Source organism: Malaclemys terrapin, chromosome 24, assembly GCF_027887155.1.
Source record: "Malaclemys terrapin pileata isolate rMalTer1 chromosome 24, rMalTer1.hap1, whole genome shotgun sequence".
Taxonomy (NCBI): domain Eukaryota; kingdom Metazoa; phylum Chordata; order Testudines; family Emydidae; genus Malaclemys; species Malaclemys terrapin.
Window position 1 is genome coordinate 15027374 of NC_071528.1, and position 17578 is coordinate 15044951.

General features: G+C 42.7%; 1 protein-coding gene across 10 annotated transcripts in view; it reads right to left on the minus strand.

Moving 5' to 3' along the window:
* Window positions 1-17578, minus strand: part of GATAD2A (GATA zinc finger domain containing 2A) — a 110176-nt gene that overhangs the window by 36724 nt on the left and 55874 nt on the right. For 8 of the 10 annotated variants that reach the window (XM_054013438.1, XM_054013439.1, XM_054013440.1 and 5 more), the window contains exon 3: window positions 4827-4972. The exons of the other annotated variants lie outside the window; for them this stretch is intronic. In XM_054013438.1, the coding sequence (XP_053869413.1) occupies window positions 4827-4859 (33 nt within the window). In that variant the 5' untranslated portion in view covers window positions 4860-4972. The remainder of the gene's footprint in view (window positions 1-4826; window positions 4973-17578) is intronic. 10 annotated transcript variants of the gene reach the window in all.

Sequence of the window (17578 nt, forward strand, 5' to 3'; positions counted from 1 at the left end):
CATTGTAATATTTAAGTTGATACTTTCTTCTCTCTTAATTAATGAGCCAGGCTTTTCCACTCGCTGCACAGGAAGTGCTTAACTCCTGTGGGATCACAGTTAACTCGTTGTATGCCAAAGTCATAGAAACTTTTGCTTTTGGTGAGCTTTGGCATTTCAGTCTGCCATTTCACTGTACCTGCAGACCCACATCTGATTAAAAAAAGCTGAGTCAGTTTTTGATCCCATGACATCACTGGGCTCCACATGACCCTTCCCAGGATTCAGTCTGAGAGACAAAGCACTTTCTAGAAAACCAGTCTGAACCGGTTCCAGACAACAAGCTGAAGTGTTGTTAACCCTCACAGAGACACGACAGCAAAAGCAGCAGCAGCAGCAATGTGTCTGCAAGACTGCTGCTGGCATTCCAAAACACAAGTCTGGGAGAGCATCACTGCTCTTAAAGGGACAGTGCTTTTAATTTCACATTACAACACAGCAGTGCATCTATTATTCTGCTCGTCTCATCCCTTCAGGGAAAGCACAGCATTCACTTATATATAAAAGTCTAGTGTGTTTGGAAGTGAGGGACAGTGGAGTAGTTCGTTATACCATACAATTTATTTCCTGTTCTATTTTACACCTCCTGTTCCCATCAAGTCACGGTCCTGTATCTACAGCATACCAGATTGTCATTTCAGACAGCTCTATAGGAAATTTTATGCAAGCAAAAGTAGACTCACAACAAGTTTCTTTACATAAAACTTTTATTTGGAAACTTAATATAAATGAATATTTTTGGCTAACTGACATCAGCTAGTTCACAATGAGGCCACATTTAAACTAAAATCTTGAAGAACAATGTGCTTTTAAATAGGAGACAGGTTGGGTGAACGTTGGTGTTCATGAAAGTGAGGGACTAACAGCACTGTCCAAGAAGAAAGCCAGGTGCTGTCAAGATTTTCTACATAGGTTAGCCAATAGACCTCCGTTCTAACATGCAGCAACCCCTGCTATTCCAGTTCTGGGCCTCATCATACAATTCTTCCAAAGCACCCCAGTTCTTACCTGCAGCATCCTTACTACTCCACTCTGAGGTAGCCCATGAACAATCTCACAGTGATGCCACAAAAAAATGGCCCCACACAGACTAAAGCTTGGTCTATGCTTAAAATGTTAGGTCAGCACTATGGTCAGTCACAGATGTGGAAAAAAAAAAAAAAATACACCCCGCACTGACACAGCTATGCTGACCTAATCCCCCAGTGTAGAAGACAGCTTCTGTTGATGGGGCTAATTTTGTTTGGAGAGGTAGTGGTCGGTCCTACACAGACCGATGGGGTGCGTCTACATCACAGGGTTATGCCGGCATAGCTATGCTGGCAGTTTCCATTGAAATTTGAACCCAGGCCTCAAGACAGAAGGCCACTCTACTAATCCAATGTATTGTCTAGTCTGCTTATACTAGAGTTTTTGTTTTTAAATGTAAACATGCTGACTTTCTTGGTCAGTATTTTAAAACAAGTGTACTCATTTTATTGGCCATCTGCATTATAATAAGGAAGGCTTGTGTTTATTTTCAATTTTCTTATTCGGTAGTCTAGCAAAGCTGGAAGTGTAGCAGAGCTATGGTGTCACATAATTAAACCCTCTTGCCAGTGAAGCAAGACTGACTCCTAAAGTAATCTGGACCTGATTTTTGGTGAGAGATTGCTTTACATTCCTCCCAGACCTTAAGACACAAAGAAGGTGAATCAGAAGGGAGCAGGAGGCAGGTTTCACGGCTCTGAATGGCAAATCAAGACCCCCCCCCCCCCCCACCACCACCACACAGAGACTAAGTTAAAAATCTCTAGCAGATCCAGTCATACCACATGCTCCAATAAAGTGCTACGGCAAAGTGTCTAGTAGTTAGAGCATGGGACAACGAAGCAGGACTCTTAGGTTCTATACCCAACTCTTATATGGACACATTGCATTACTATGGGAAAGGCACAACCCTCTCACATGGTCTTCTCATGTCTCTCCAAATACTCATAATACATATGGATGTGGAAGCAATGAAAGACAAGGTGGGTGAAGTAATATCTTTTATTGGCCCAACATCTATTGGTGAAAGAGACAAGCTTTCAAGTTTACACAGAACTCAAGAAGAGCTCTGTGTAAGTTTGAAGGCTTGCTCTTTCACCAGCAGACGTTGGTACAAAAAAAACCCCACAACACACCCCAAACTTATGAGTAGGATATTTATCCAGCTCAGAGGCATCTTGATACCGAATGTCAAATACTAAAAAGTGTAAAATTGTCATGGTGGCGGAAGAGACAAATGAGACCATTCAGTGGAAACAGCCTCCTCTTGCATATAAACCCCTCTTTTGAAAATGAGGACACTCTCTCACTCACAGCCCTCTCACCCCCAAGTGTCCACTGGAAGAAATTGGACACCAAAAGCCTGTTTTGCATAGATACTGAGCGCCTGCAGCTTCCTTTGACCTCAACTGATTTTTCATTGCTCAGCACCACTGAAAAGTCAGGTCCTATATTATGCTAAAATGTACTCCAAAATGTTCACTATTTCAGTTCTTTCATCTTCTCCAGTTACATGATACGTGGGTAAACCCAAGTGTTTTGAATAGCCTTTGTGATTCCACAGTATTTTAAATGTCACACATGAACCCTCGTTCTGCAAATGCCTATATTTTCAAGTTCTACGCATTATTCTCTATGGCATGTAATACCATAAGCAACAAAAGGAAATTCAACTCTCTCATATCTGCATTCTGTGAACTCTCTTGATGCACCTGCCCCCATACATTTTAGAGCAGAATTCAGAGTCTTGGTTCGCAATTTGTTAACAGCTTTTAGATTAGATCTAGTTATTTCAGAGACCCCCCTCATTTCTTCTAACCCTCCAGGATAGATACACTCCAACTATCAGGTGCTGGGGGCAGAGTGTTTTCCATGGTGGACCTCCCCATGCACCATCTCACCAACAGGTCAAATTGAACCCAAACCTGACAGTGTCCACATCAAAATGGGAGATTCACCTTTTCAAGGACGCTTTTCCCAGTATTTTGTTCTGCATGATAGATACCTTAGACCAGTGGTTCTCAAATTTTTCTACCGGTGACCCCTTTCACATAGCAAGCCTCTGAGTGCGACCCCCCTTATAAATTAAAAACACTTTAAAATATATTTAACACCATTATAAATGCTGAAGGCAAAGCGGAGTTTGGGGTGGAGGCTGACAACTTGTGACCCCTCCCCCCCATGTAATAACCTCACAATCCCCTGAGGGGTCCTGACCCCCAGTTTGAGAACTCCTGCCTTAGACATTCAACCAGGCCCAAACTCCCTTTTTATTTACTGAACCCACCACTTCAATTTTTTTTCTTGAAAAGAAAAAAATGTCATGTCATATGTAGATTCTCTCACTTCCAGGACTACACTGGCTCTCCTCACATAGGGCTTAAAAATCACAGATCCATTTTCTAGCATGGACGGGACTTTAACTGTGGCCACTAACACAGAATTAAGTTTTAACTATTTCAGGGAACAAAACCTGTTGTAACTGGATTCCTCAAAATGGTTATAAATGTAGGCCAGACTTGTATTTAGCTTGGCATGGGAAGGAGGGAAAGGAAATAAATCAAGAAAGTTTCTTAAAGAAATTTAAGAATATAGTTTGCCGGGGGAAGAGGTAGAAACACCATAACTTGAGTAGAGAGTCTGTAAGGAACAATCCTGCAGGAGTTTGAAGGAATGATTGTCTTTTCCATCAAACCACAATACAAGAGTATATCACCTGTATGTTTTTGATAAAACAATACACAGTGAAATTGTTTATATTGACATTAGGCTTCAGGTTAGTATGCAGTTGAAATAAATTGGCAATTCACACTTTTCTGAGCTATTGTTTCACTCTGTAGACTTTGGATAACAACAATGCATCTTTTTACGTTGGGATTGTTATTTCCCCAGCACTAAGGGCTAGAATTAATTTTTTCCTGAAGGGGTAGATACATAAAATCTATTGGAATCAGGGCCGGCTCCAGGGTTTTGGCCGCCCCAAGCAGCCCAAAAAAAAAAAAAAGCCGTGATCGCGATCTGCGGCAGCAATTTGGCGGGAGGTCCTTTGCTCCCAGCGGGAGTGAGGGACCGTCCGCCGAATTGCCGCCGAATACCTGGACGTGCCGCCCCTCTCTGAAGCGGCTGCCCCAAGCACCTGCTTGCCAGGCTGGTGCCTGGAGCCGGCCCTGATTAGAATCACCAGAAGTGCCAGATTGTTGGTCCAACTCACTCTGGACTGTAATAAATTTACACCATTCAAATGTATTTTGAAAGATAGAAGGGGAAAACTAGGATTACACAGAAGTTCTTCTCGCTCTCTCTTGCACATATGCGCATTACAAATTTGCGCACAGCAATCCGACGGCCCTTTCACTGAACTGTCCAAAACATTTGAGACACAAAATGGGTGAAGTAATCTCTTTTATTGGGGAGACAAAAGCTTTAGAGCTTACAAAGAGCTCTTCTTCAGATCTGAAGAAGAGCTCCAAAGCTTCTGTTTCTCACAAACAAATGCTGGTCCAACAACAGATCTTACCTCGCTCACCTTGTCTCTCTAATATCCTGGGGCCAATACAGCTATAGAAACAAAAATAAAATAAAAAGGTCTTTTGGATCAGAAATTTATTTATACTAGTAGGTCAAATACCAAATATCTATGGCACCAATAGCATTCCCACTGGCAAAAACAGCAACAGAAATGTTTCCTGGAACCTGCCAAAAGTTCTTCCCCAATTCCCTTCCTTCCAAAAAACAAAAAGGAAAAATACAAGACAAACCTGGTTTGAATCAGCCAGTGTCTTTTCCAACATGGATGTGTATGAAAGACTCCTATCACATACTGCCCAGAACGCCTCCCACTTGCAAAGATGACAAAAAGGATTGCGAGATCCTGGAACAATTATCTGCTCGCTTTCTTTTGCCACTGTAGGGGAAAGTGATAGAACAGGAAAAAGTAGATGAGTTCCAGTTTAAGACTTGGGAAATTTGTGCTTCCCCCCCCAGGTGTGCAGTCCAGCCAGGAATAACCAGATTCCCAGTGACAACAGTTTATTTGGAGACCTTGTATACTAAAGTCCTGAAAGACTTAGCTAAACAAGCATATATCTGCTTCAGGGAGGTGGGGAAAGAAATCAGAACTTTGCTTTGTTATATTCCAAAACACACTGTAAATTAAAGTAAAAAATTGTCCAGTTAAAAGTGGTCTGATCTGCTTCCATAGTTTGGGAACCTGGCCAGAGCTCACTTCCAAAAAAGTTCTCTCTCCAGGTGGCAGGCAAAACAAAGCAACCACACCACCACCTCACACCCCATATAACCCACCGCACCCTGCTAAAATGCCAGCCCACTTTATGGGGGATTTCCAGATTCACACTAGTTGTAAACAAGATCAATCCACACTCTGGCCAAAACCTTTCAAGCTTCTAACAAATATCAGTACGGTCACATCTACGTTACCAACTGTGCAAGCTGCATCAGAATACGGCTGCCAAAATTTGTACATCCCTTGGCTGCATGCAGACTTGGCTGCTTGCGTAGGTGCTGCATGTACTCACCAGGTGCGCCTGTGTCGGTGTAAAGTACTCTGCACCAAAGGTAGGTATCCTAATGTGTCATGCGCAACCATCTGGCACAACACCTTTCCGGATATTTTTGCAATGTATTGTGGGACAGAAGTGATTTGTCCAGAGATCTCTGGGAGCTAGGGATCAAAATTCCCAGCATGCAATTTTCTGCATCCCATAACACTATCAACATTGCATAATTCCCCCCCCCTTTTTTTTTTTAAATCCCACAAACCCAGGCGGCACTTTTTGGTGTCTGCCATCTCTGACAGACACATGGAGCCCAGAGCTCTGCACTATTCTCGTGAACACTGCAAATACAGGACACACTATTGTCTGGTATTTGCAGACCTGCAGGAAAAGCCACAATAATGTGGGACATGAAGATTTTGCCAAGGACAGTTTTCTGAGACACAAAGAGACAATTCAAGATTGTTGTTGAGGTTCATGGAGCAGCTGCAGATGGTAAAAGGCCACTTCTGGGCCCAAGAAATGAGCACTGACTGGTGGATCACATCTTAATGCAGTTTTGGGACGATGAGCAGTGGCTGCAGAACTTTCAGATGCTAGAGCCATCCATGTGCCGAGCCCATTCCAGCCCTCTAGCGCATGGACACCCAAGAAGAGCTGCACTGACAGTGGGCAAGCAAGCGGTGATCACACTCTGGAACCCTGCAACATCGGACTGCTAATGATCAGTCAGAAATCATCTTGGAGTTGGAGAATCCACAGTTGAGGGCCATTATCCTAGCACGTAGGGCCATTCATTAGCTACTGCCATGCAGGACTCAGACTCTGCAACGTGCAGGAAATCTGGATGGATACACAGCAATGGGGTTCCCAAACAGCAGTGGAGCAAAAGGTGGCACACGTATCCCTATTTTGGTACCAGCCCACTTTGCCAGACTACCTCAACAGAAAGGGCTACTTTTCTATGGTTAAGCAAGTATTGGTTGCTCACAAGGGATGTTTCACCAATCAATGTGGGCTGGTCAGGGAAGGTACATGACACTCACCTCTTTAAGAGCACAGGACTCTTCAGAAAGCTGCAAGCGGGAACATTCTTTCCCGACCAGGGGGATCATCACTAGCTATACTGAAATACCAACAGTGATTCTGGGGGACCCAGCCTACCCTTTATTCCCCAGCTCACAAAGCTGTACACTAACCACATCAACAGCCCCAAGGAAAGATTCAGCTATCAGCTCAGTACATGCAGAATAAGTACTGAATGTGCTTTTGGTAGACTGAAGGGATGCTAGCGGTGTTTACTCACTAGATTGGAACTCAGCAAGAAAGATTTCAATGGTTAGAGCTGCCTGTTGTGTCCTGCATAACACTTGTGAGGCAGAGGGGGAAAGCTGCCATCTGACTTTCAACAGCCAGAACAAGGGTTATTCTAGAAGCCTGATGTGGAGCTATGTGGCTCAGGGAGGCTTTGAAAGAGCACTTTAGTGGCCAGCTGCAGCAGTGTTGCACGCTGGAGTGTTCTCTGAGCCTGGAGCTCTGGGTGCTGCTAAGAACTGTGTAGTGTTTGCTGTACGTGCATAAATGACTGGGTACTGGTACAAGTACTGTTGTCTTTGATAATCACTATGAATCCTGCAATATTTGTTGTGAACTAGTAAAGATAAAGATCAAGTTCTATTTTTGGGTAATTAAATTGAGTGGGGGAAAAAAATCCCGAAATTCAATACATAAAAGCCCCCGCAGGTAATGTTATACAATTTTTAACATAATTAAAGGATGTAAACATTTATATCCATTTGAGTACACAAAAAGTAGTTGTAGGTGTAGCCACAACGGACAACTGTGTTCTCACAGGTCAGTATGTGAAGCTGTGGCTTTCTTTGCGGTCCCCCCGTGTCGAGTAGTAGGGGGCACTAATGGGTCCCTTGATTCCATATGATATGTTGGGGAGGGAGGGGAAGAGGTCTAAGGACAATGCTCAGAGTTCTCCAAGGGCTGCATAGGATGGAGAGTTTGGGAGCATTTGGGTTTGCTGACTGAGAAGACCCTTTATGTCCTGGTGCATTTCCCTCTCCTTGCCCTGCTGGGACTCATGGGCCTTTCCTGTCCTCTTGATCTTTCTTCATGCTGTCAGTCATGCCAAGCCCCTAGTTCACAGTCTGATGAAACACTGTTTCACAAGATCCTGCGAGCCAGGTCCTCCCTAATCCTATTCTTTCTCCTCCTCATGGTCATGCGTTCTGTGAGTGGAGGGGGCACCCACCAAGCCAGAAGCTGCTGATAAAGACAGACAGATGTATCACTGGATTTACAGTCAGTGGAAAGAGAATAAGTTTCTAAACTCTCTTTTCTTGTAAAAACACAAGCAATGCTTATTGACACTTCAGCTTTGGAGCACCTCAGCACAGCACTGCTCTCCAGCTCCAGCCATGGTAACAGGATCAAGGGATGATGTGGATTTTCTGTTGCAAGACGCTATATGATTTCAGTCCCTATTCCATGGATACGACTATAGGGCAGCGGCACTGAATATTTGCACTATTTTCCACAAGCAGTGATAATTTTAGCTGATCTCTCATTCCTCAGTGTCACAAAGGCACAAAGAACACAGCTGTTACTGTCTCCTGAAGCTGCCCGGGCCTATATGCCACTAGCTTGTTTACTGCAATGGTGCCAGCTGAACTCATCACAGAATGGCATGGCAAAGTATCCTACCATAGAGGAAGAAATAAGGTAGTCATCTCTAGAAACCTTCAGGAGAAGATTACAGAGTACCCCCATGAAAGTTTCATAGAGATTTCTCAGGAGGATAAGAGGAACGTACCTATGCACATAAACAAAATGTTCTGCATTGCCCACTCTACTTAACCCAACAGGGAAATGAAAAGCCAATCCGACCTCTTTCTTGTATCGCTACCTCTTCTCCTATGACTAAAACAATTAAGAGTGGATACCTTTGGTTTCTTAGCTTGGGGGATGGGCTGGTGCCATCTTTAAATTTGATCACAAGAAAAAGTGTGTACACATACTTGAGTTCCTCCATGTTTGCCTGATGGGACTGGCTACACGGTGGCAGAGCCTCAAACAGGTCCTGGTTTGCAGCATGGCTAGAGTCCTCTACCATGTCTCCCCCCAACTCCCTTTCTTCCTCACTGTTCACAGGAGGGGTCTCCGGGTCTGGCTCCTCCCAAGTATCCACAGTGGTCTGTGGGGAGCTGGTGGGGGTTTCTGCCAAGTACAGCATGCAGATCCTTGTAGAAGTGGCAGGTCTGCAGTGTACGGCCAGATCTGTTGTGCTCCCTTGCCTGGTGGAATGCCTGGCAGAGTTCCTGTACTTTTACGTGGTACTGCTGCTGGTCCCTCTCACACCCCTTTGCCTGAATTCCCTGTGCAATCTGCTCCTAGATGGACATGTTTCTACAGCTGGTCCATTGATGTGCTTGCACAGCCTCCTCTCTCTGTGTAAGCCCAGGAGATCCAATACTTTCTGTCTACTCTGGGTAGGAGCGCATCTTGTATGTGGAACTGGCCTGGTTGGTTCGGCAGTTGCCCACAAGGGTGAGCTACTAGATGTGATTGCCAAGGTGGGCAATCAGGAAAGGTATTACAAAAAAACATGGGGAGAGGGAGGAGTTAAAGGGTGGATGGAGTGGCTTTTGGTCTCTCTGACCCTTGGGCAGTGGAGTTTAAAGTTGTGACAAGAGTGGTCAGTGTCACAGGGAACAGGGCATTGTGGGACAGCTCATGGAGGACTATTAGGGTTAACACAGGTCATGCAGCGTCTATATAGCACTTGCACTGTGTCAACCTCAGTAGGTCAAGCATGGCTCTACACCAGAGGTGGGCAAACTATGGCCCATGGGACCATCCTGCCCGGCCCTTGAGCTCCTGGCCGGGGAGGCTAGCCCCCGGCCCCTCCCCTGTTGTCCCGCCAAGGAGCGGGAAAGGGGTGTGTGTGTGTGTGTGGATGGGTCGGAGGTTCTGAGGGGTGCAGTCCGGGGGCAGGAAGTGGGAGGGGGCGGGGGCCAGGCTGTTTGAGGAGGCACAGACTTCCCTACCCAACCCTCCATACAGTTTTGGAACCCTGATGTGGCCCTCAGGCCCAAAAGTTTGCCCACCCCTGCTCTACACCATTCAGAGAGGTGGTTTTACTATGTCACTGTAATGGAGTGCTTACGTCAGTCAATGACAAATTTGAGTGTAGGCATACACAGACATAGGTTGATTGTAAGTCGCCTTGTGTCGACATAACTTGGTGCTGTGACTGTCAAAGTTTGCATTGTTGAGAAAACTGTATGTAACAAGAGGGCCTGTATGAGAAAGTTCAAACTGCACCTTTTCTATGGCAACTTTGTTCTCCATTGCCAAAAATAACTTGTAAATAATCAGCCTAGAACTGATAGAGGGATCTTTTGGGGGGCTAAAAATACTGTGGTTTATTTCAAACGATTCTTTGGAACGGATATTATTTCTTACTCCTCCTCACCTCCACTAACACAAGTGGCAACTCAGAATTAAAATTGCCAAAATTAAAAGAGTTAAGTAACCAACCCCAGTAATTAAAGTAGATAAGCAGACCAGTTGAAGTACCAGGTGATATGCAATTTTAGGAACATTCTTCAACAGTGACCAAATATGAGAGAGAGAAAAAGCAATTTATTACTACTGAAAGTAAAGAAGTCACTCCCAATTTTTCCCCAGAGTATGGACTATATTCTCATAGGCTACCTGCTTCCCCGCTCCCCACAACCCACTCATGATCTTGCAGATCATCCTCTTCTCCCACTCACAACCTGTAATACCTATAGCAAGTACAGTAATTACTTGTACAGAAAAATATTAAGACATTTTTAGCTGTCTTAGTGCAATTTAACAGCTAGAAAGGAGGAGCAGCATCTGGCACCACACAAGAAGCCAGTTCTCCATAAGCCACCAGAAAATGTGCTGCAGATGTTTTGTTGCCCATGGACCACAACTTAGGAAGCTCTGAAATAAATATATCTGCCTGCATCTGTGTAACTTTGTTATTGAACAGGTGCATAATTCAACTTTTCTTAAAAGGATTTTTCAAAAGGCCATAAGTCAAAGTGATTTCTCCTCCACAGACTGCCTTCCCTTGAAGGGTACTGCTCTTTAAAATTTGTGATTTCAAGGTTAGTCTAGTCAGCAGAATACTCTATTTGCATAACCTCAGCACATCAGCAGCAAGAGTACACCACTCGCAGGCTGCATACGTCAAGTTCTAGAAGTACACCACCACCAGAGCAATATGCAGTGCCATTTTTGTCAAACCCGATCTTGTCATCAACACAAGACCTATGACCAATAATAATGACACTGAAGTCCTGACAGCAGACACCAACAGAATTTCCAGCATGTCTGCCTACAGATTGCTATGGAAGCAATTCAAGTTCGCTAGCCCACATAACCTCGAACATAACAAAAAACACAGGTGATCAATGGTGACCCCAACAGTCACAGCGTCCAATGGGACTATAGCATAACTAATGAAAATGGTGAACTAGTTGAGTTGCAGGCAGATGCACACCACTTGAACTTAATTCACAACCATAAGCTCCCCAGTTCTTTCAACAGCAGCCCATGGAAACAGGGCTACAACCCCAATCTGGCATTTGCCAGCAACAGCAAACCAGCTATGCTGAACAAACTTAGTTTGGATCCATTTCTACATTTGCAGCACCAGCTCGTCACCATCCAACTCAATGCAGCCATAATGCCAAACTCAGTAACATTCTGGCACGGTTTTAGTTTAAGAAAGTGCAACGGAAGAGCTTCACCAATGACCTCAATGCCATTGTAAGAAAGACCAAACCAATACCAGAAAACTGATCAGCTTCTCAATGTGGTCTGCACTCTCTCAAAGCAGCATATTTCACAAGGCTGGGACTAACATGGAGTTACTGGATTGGTATGCAAAATAAAAGCGGATGTTTGAAGCAGACTCATTAGCTGAGGAGACCATTGTAGCCAGCAAAGACCTGGTCTCCGAACTAAAAAAGAGGAAAAACAGAAGTCATGGCAGAATCTCAGTGTGGACATGACTAACAGCAGTAAGCAAGAAAGGAAGCCACCCAGGGAACACTACAATATTATTGTAGACCAGGTCGCACACCAACTCCTAGAAAATGGCAGGGCACTGAACAAACAACCCAAGATAGGATAGATTTAAGTGGCAAGAACACTAGAAGACTTATAATTTTGCAACAGTCAGTGGCATTAGAGCAATTTTTATAGTAGGTGTGCTGAAAGTGCCATTTTTGGCACAGCGCCAGTGTACCCAAGGCCTTTGGCTCCTTCGTAAAATATACACCATGACAAAAGATCACCACCTCATATGAATGATACAATTGCAACTAGAGAACAGATGTTTTTACGTCCAACTATGCAGGAAGCAGAGCTCCTGGTGGTAACAGAAAGTCTACCACAAGGGAGCATACTCTCACCAATACAAATGATCAGCTGATCCATCTTGGCGCAAGAAGTTTGATCTATGTAGACAACTTATGTATCGCTGCCCAAGCCAACGGTCTTGCCCAGAACGAAGCTACACTAACATTGGCAGTGTCTGGGCTCTCAGTCTATTACATCAAGAATCAACTGCGCACCAACCCAGCCAAATCACAAGCGACTCCCTTCCATCTTCACTGAGAGGCCAATAGACAACTCAATATCATCTGGAAGGGGGTATCATTTGCCCACTGCTGGAATCCTGTCTAACTTGGAGTGATGCTAAACCACTGTCTTCTTCAAAGCACACAATGGAGAAAACAAAAGGCAAAGTTGGCACCCGGAACAACAGTCAGGAAGCTTGCAAGTTCAAAATGGGGAACCAACCCAGCAACACTAAGAACCACTGCACTTGCACTTCGCTATTCGATAGCCAAATATGCACATCCAGGATGGGAAAGATTGGCTCACACAAAGATGCTGGATCCTGTTCTGAGTGATAGCTACCACTAAATCACAGGATGTCTAACACCAACAAACGTGAAGAGCCTTTATGTGCTTGCTGGAATTGCTCAACCAGATATCAGGAGAGAGAGGTCACAAGTAAAACTGAACGATTATGACAGGTCAGAGATACCAGACATCTGCTATATGGCCACACCACAGCAGTTGGCTGCTTGAAATTGAGGAAAAGCTTCATCATGGCAACAGAACTGCTTAAAAAAAAAAATAAAAAAAAATCCACCACTGATGGCTACACAACTAGAACTGTGCCGCACACTGCTCAAAATACTCAATGAAGGACATCAAAATGCATACAGATGTTACCAAATGCCTTCCCTCAGGTGAGAAGCCTTGAGATGGTTAAATCATCTCTGAATAAGAGTTGGCAGGTCAAAGATCAATAAGCAGAAGTGGGGCTATTCCAATGACCCAGAACACATGACTGCGGTGAAACCCAAACCATGGAACATCTATTGGTCTGCCAGCTCCTGGAGGAACCAAGCCCCATGGAAGATCTCAGCAGGGCTACCTGCCAGGCCATAACATGTGCCCAACATTGGTAAAAACCTATACGAATACCAGCAACCAATATTACCAGAAAGATATGTAAGCTACTCCTAGGCAGTTCATCTGGATTTTTTTTTTTTTTTTTTGGGGGGGGGGGGGGGGGGGGCGGCACTCAAGACAGTATTTTCTCTAGCTGCAGATTAGGATATGAACCAGAAGCAAAAGTTTCATGAGCATTATATTAGGGAGAAGTAAAGCAAAGATGTAAGCCTAACAATTTCTTGTATATTATTTTCTCCCTTAACACAAGTGCCGTCACTTCAGGCACACTTTTAAAGCCACATTGCAATACTGTTAGGGATCAAGGAAAAATAAGCCTGCAACTAAAATTCATGTGGCTTTTCATAACTAACCTGAGGACACAGATCAGAAGTGATTTGGTCTATGAAATCAGTATCTTAACTTTCGATTTTCATGTACCAGAGGGAAGCAATAGCGATGCTATACTTAACACTTGAGGAGACATTTCATTACAGTCCCTATTTTTCTTAGTTTTACATTACTAAAAAGTGTTACTTATTTCTGGGCTGAAATCCCATGCTCTCTCAGCCCAAAGCTGAAGTTTTCTTTTTCTTTGAAAGTTGGTGGGAGTTTGTTTGGCTGATCCTGAATTATCAGCATGGAGGATGTGGATGGGGAGAGAAGAGAGGATCGGTATTCTCCTGCTTAAAAAAAAAGTTCAGACATATAGTTGTGTAACAATTTCTCTTTGTTTTGTTTTTAAACCTTGCCCTAGATTCAACCCCAATAAAGGCAAATGTTTTAATGTAACAGAAGAAATAGTTTCCCTCAGGAGCCATAACTGAATCTGACTTCCACATGTAACAATCACCCATACCAATGTGTCAATGGATATCTGAACATCATTTTAGGTGGGATGCAAAGTGGTATTTTAAAGTAAAGTAATAAAACATAAAAAGCAGTGTCTAGATTCACTAGGAATGGAGTAGCTTACTAGTTCTTGCTGGACAGCATGAACTTCATTCTTTAATGAACATTCTCAAAGATGAATTTGGAATTTCAGGGATTCTCCTTCTAGCTAAAATGCTTTCCTTAGACCATATATCATTCCTACAGATCATATGTCCCCCAGATTTATACAACATACCTCCCCTTCACCTTTCCTATGGGGGAAAAGGATGAGAGCATGTGTCTAAGATTCCTTCTAGTTTCCACTATAAATATATGGTGGACTATCCATATAAAGTCAAACCATGAGTGGGGCAAAGTACCACACAGGCTGCAGAAGAGTATTCGATATACAGCAGAATCCCTATTTTACAAGCTAATTCGGGATCAATTTCTTAAAACTTAACATATCAAAATTACAGTAGATATAGTGCATAAGTTGTATAGTGCATTATATCGCTTTGTTCTTCAGACAACAGCAAAGCAATTTCCAATGCATTGAAGGCAGCAGAATGAGCAAGGATGTTGACCTGTTCTTGATCACCAACACTTTTGTTAGGTGATTCTCCCCTCCCCCATTAGGAAAAATAGTTGATATAACTGGTCATTTGTAAGACTGGTGTTCACAAAACAGAGGTTCTGCGATTCATACATAGATTTCTCATCCCTCCTGTAGCTTGGACGCTAATATGAAATTGCTGGAAGAGCATTTTGGGTATTTGTAATGCAAATGAATATATCAAGCATTTTTAAAAAGCTTCCCCCTACTTTTTAGGGCTCCTCTCCCCACACCCCCTTCAGTGTAAGGAGTGGATTAAAACAGAGCAGTAAACAACTAAATTGCTGAATTAAGTGGTGGCAGTGTTCCCTGATTCATTTGTCTAGCCTTTGGTGGTGGCCCTTTCAGACAGAGAAAGGCTTGAGATCTACTGATCATTTTGGATTAATATATTTTCATTTACCAAGTCTACACCATTAAATAAGAAATTTCCAGTCAATATTATTCCTTTCCCCCCACATTTATATCATGTTGAGATTTACAAAGTCTTCTAAACTAAAGAACTAAAGCCAATTTGGGATAGCAGTACCCAAGTGAAAAACCAAATACAGTACCATATTTTATGCTGCAATTGAAGAGAAAAAGATTCTTGGGGGGAGGGGGGGGGGAGAGAAAAGAGAATAAGGTTAAACAAATACAGAAAAAGATACTGTAAATGGAGATATCATTTCAGAGCCAATGGGCAGCACAGAATAGAACAAATCAAGTCCAGGAAAATAGGAAGCTAGTCTTTGCATGCAAGTGCACAGCAAGTATTTTATATATTACCGTTTGTCAAACAAAAAGTATAAAACTTGAGATGTATTGCCTGAGCCACCCATTGGGGTGTAGAGCTCTATTTCACTAAAGTTAATCAGTTGGCCATCAGTACCGAGGAGCAAGAAGACAAAAAGCAGAACTGGTGCATCACAGGAGAGGGGAAAAAAGTGAATGAGCTTAGATCCTCAACAGCTGTCTCATGAGAACAGCTGGTGAAATTTCAGCTACATACTGTTTCCACAGTACCAAAAATGCTACTGAATGAATTTGCTTAACTTCACTCATGCTTGCCAATAAAAATAATAAACAAGTTAGCTGTTAAAGTAAGTTCTCTCAAGACTTGAAATTGTATATATTTCTATCTCCTTGCGTACTAGGATATCAGCTACTGGCAATTTTAAGGAGTACGTAACATGTTCATAATATACCCACATGACTTAACTGCAATAATCAATACATAGATTTTAGGGATCTCGGTACAGCATCAGATGTAGCATATTTTACATTTTTTCCCCCCAAGACCTCATATAAGCCAGGGGCCACCCATGCAGTTCTGTGAATTCCTGCAGCTGTAAGCACATCTGATTCCTAATCATTATTAGACAAGAAAAAATTCAAGCCATACCACAGAATATTCTATAGAAAGCCTCTGATAGCCATTACATAAACATCACCTTTTGTGTAGAGTCTAAACTTCAGTTTACCAAATTGTGAACAGAAAGATTCGCTAGTGCAAAGTTAAGACAGCCAGATTCTGGCAAAGCAGATGCTACAATGTTTCAAATAAGAACAAGGTGCAAGTATTGTTCTGCTATTAATGTACAGGCCATCTAGAGAAGAGTTTTAGGGATGCCTTTTAAAAACAAACAAACAAACAAAAACACACAACAACAAAAACCTGTATACAAGTTGTGTAGAATTTGCTGACAGCCAAAAAAAGAATAAATTTCCTCCCTGGATTCACGAGCCTTATTCCTAATTCCTGGGGGGGATGATTCACAGAAAAAGAAAGCAGGCAGGTCAAGCAATGTTTGAGTGTATCTCCCTAAGTGAAGATGTTCAAAGGATACTGCAGTCTGTTAACTTTGATCAATAACCAGCTACTTTTAGTAAACTGATTGACTTGTAGTACCCCCATATACCATGTCAGACTCCAAACCTGGAAGCTGTCTAGGCTTCCCTTGGAGTGCAGCTTGGATAACCAAGAGCTTTGATGCTTTATCAGAAAGAGTGCTCAGGGTCCCCCAATTCACACCCTCGCCCACCAGGGGAAACAACAATGCACTGTTCCAACTTCATTCTAGCCTTATTAAATCACTACTATTGTTTTTCTAATTCCCAGTGAAAGGAACTTCCCAGAAATCTGCCACCTTAAAGTTTAAAAAAAATTAAAAAAAAAACCAAAACCAATAAATAAGTGTGCCACAATAAAAAAATCCAAAGGCCAAGATGCTGCCCCTACAATGCCCCCGCCCAATTTATTTGTATTTATTGTTAAGAAACCCTTAAAAAAAAAAAAAAGAAAAAAAAAAGAAGCAGGTTTGAGTTAAAAAAATAAAAATATATTTTTTAAAGAAATCAATCTAGGAAATCTAGGACTAGAACATACTGGGCACTTTATGCCTTAGACAGTAGATGGCTGCAGTCTGGTAACTCAAGATCTTTTTCTTATTGTATCAACTCAGTAATAAGAAAAGTAGCAACCAAAGGCAAGCTGATCCTCTGGCATGAAAGTGACTATCAACAAAAATTTAAAAAGGTGTTAAGTTTTCTGGTATTGTTACTGAAGCAAAAGAACTAATCAGCAGGCCACATGCTAGTTAAAACAAGTCTTTAAAACTGAGACTTGGAGGTTTTTTTGTTTTTGGTTTTAAAAAGAACAAGTCTAGCTTCTGAGATGCAGGTTTCTGACTGTGAGGCACTACAGCTCACAAAGGGTTAAGCCCTGCCATTTTGGTGCCATTCACTGATATGTCCATTAAGGGTGTTACATAACAAAATGGCAGACCTTAACCCTTTGTGTCCCATACTTTCACCATGCCTGAGTCAGAAAGGAACACACCAGTCTGTTCAGGGAATCAACACCTTTTGGATTATGATTTTTTATAGGTTTCAGGGGAAATAAGTGAGCTTGTTCAGGCTCATTAAAGACCTATGATTAAAAGCAACAGAAAACTTGCTTAGGAAGTTGCCAAGCACACTTTATACAAAAAATGCCAAGACACCGCAA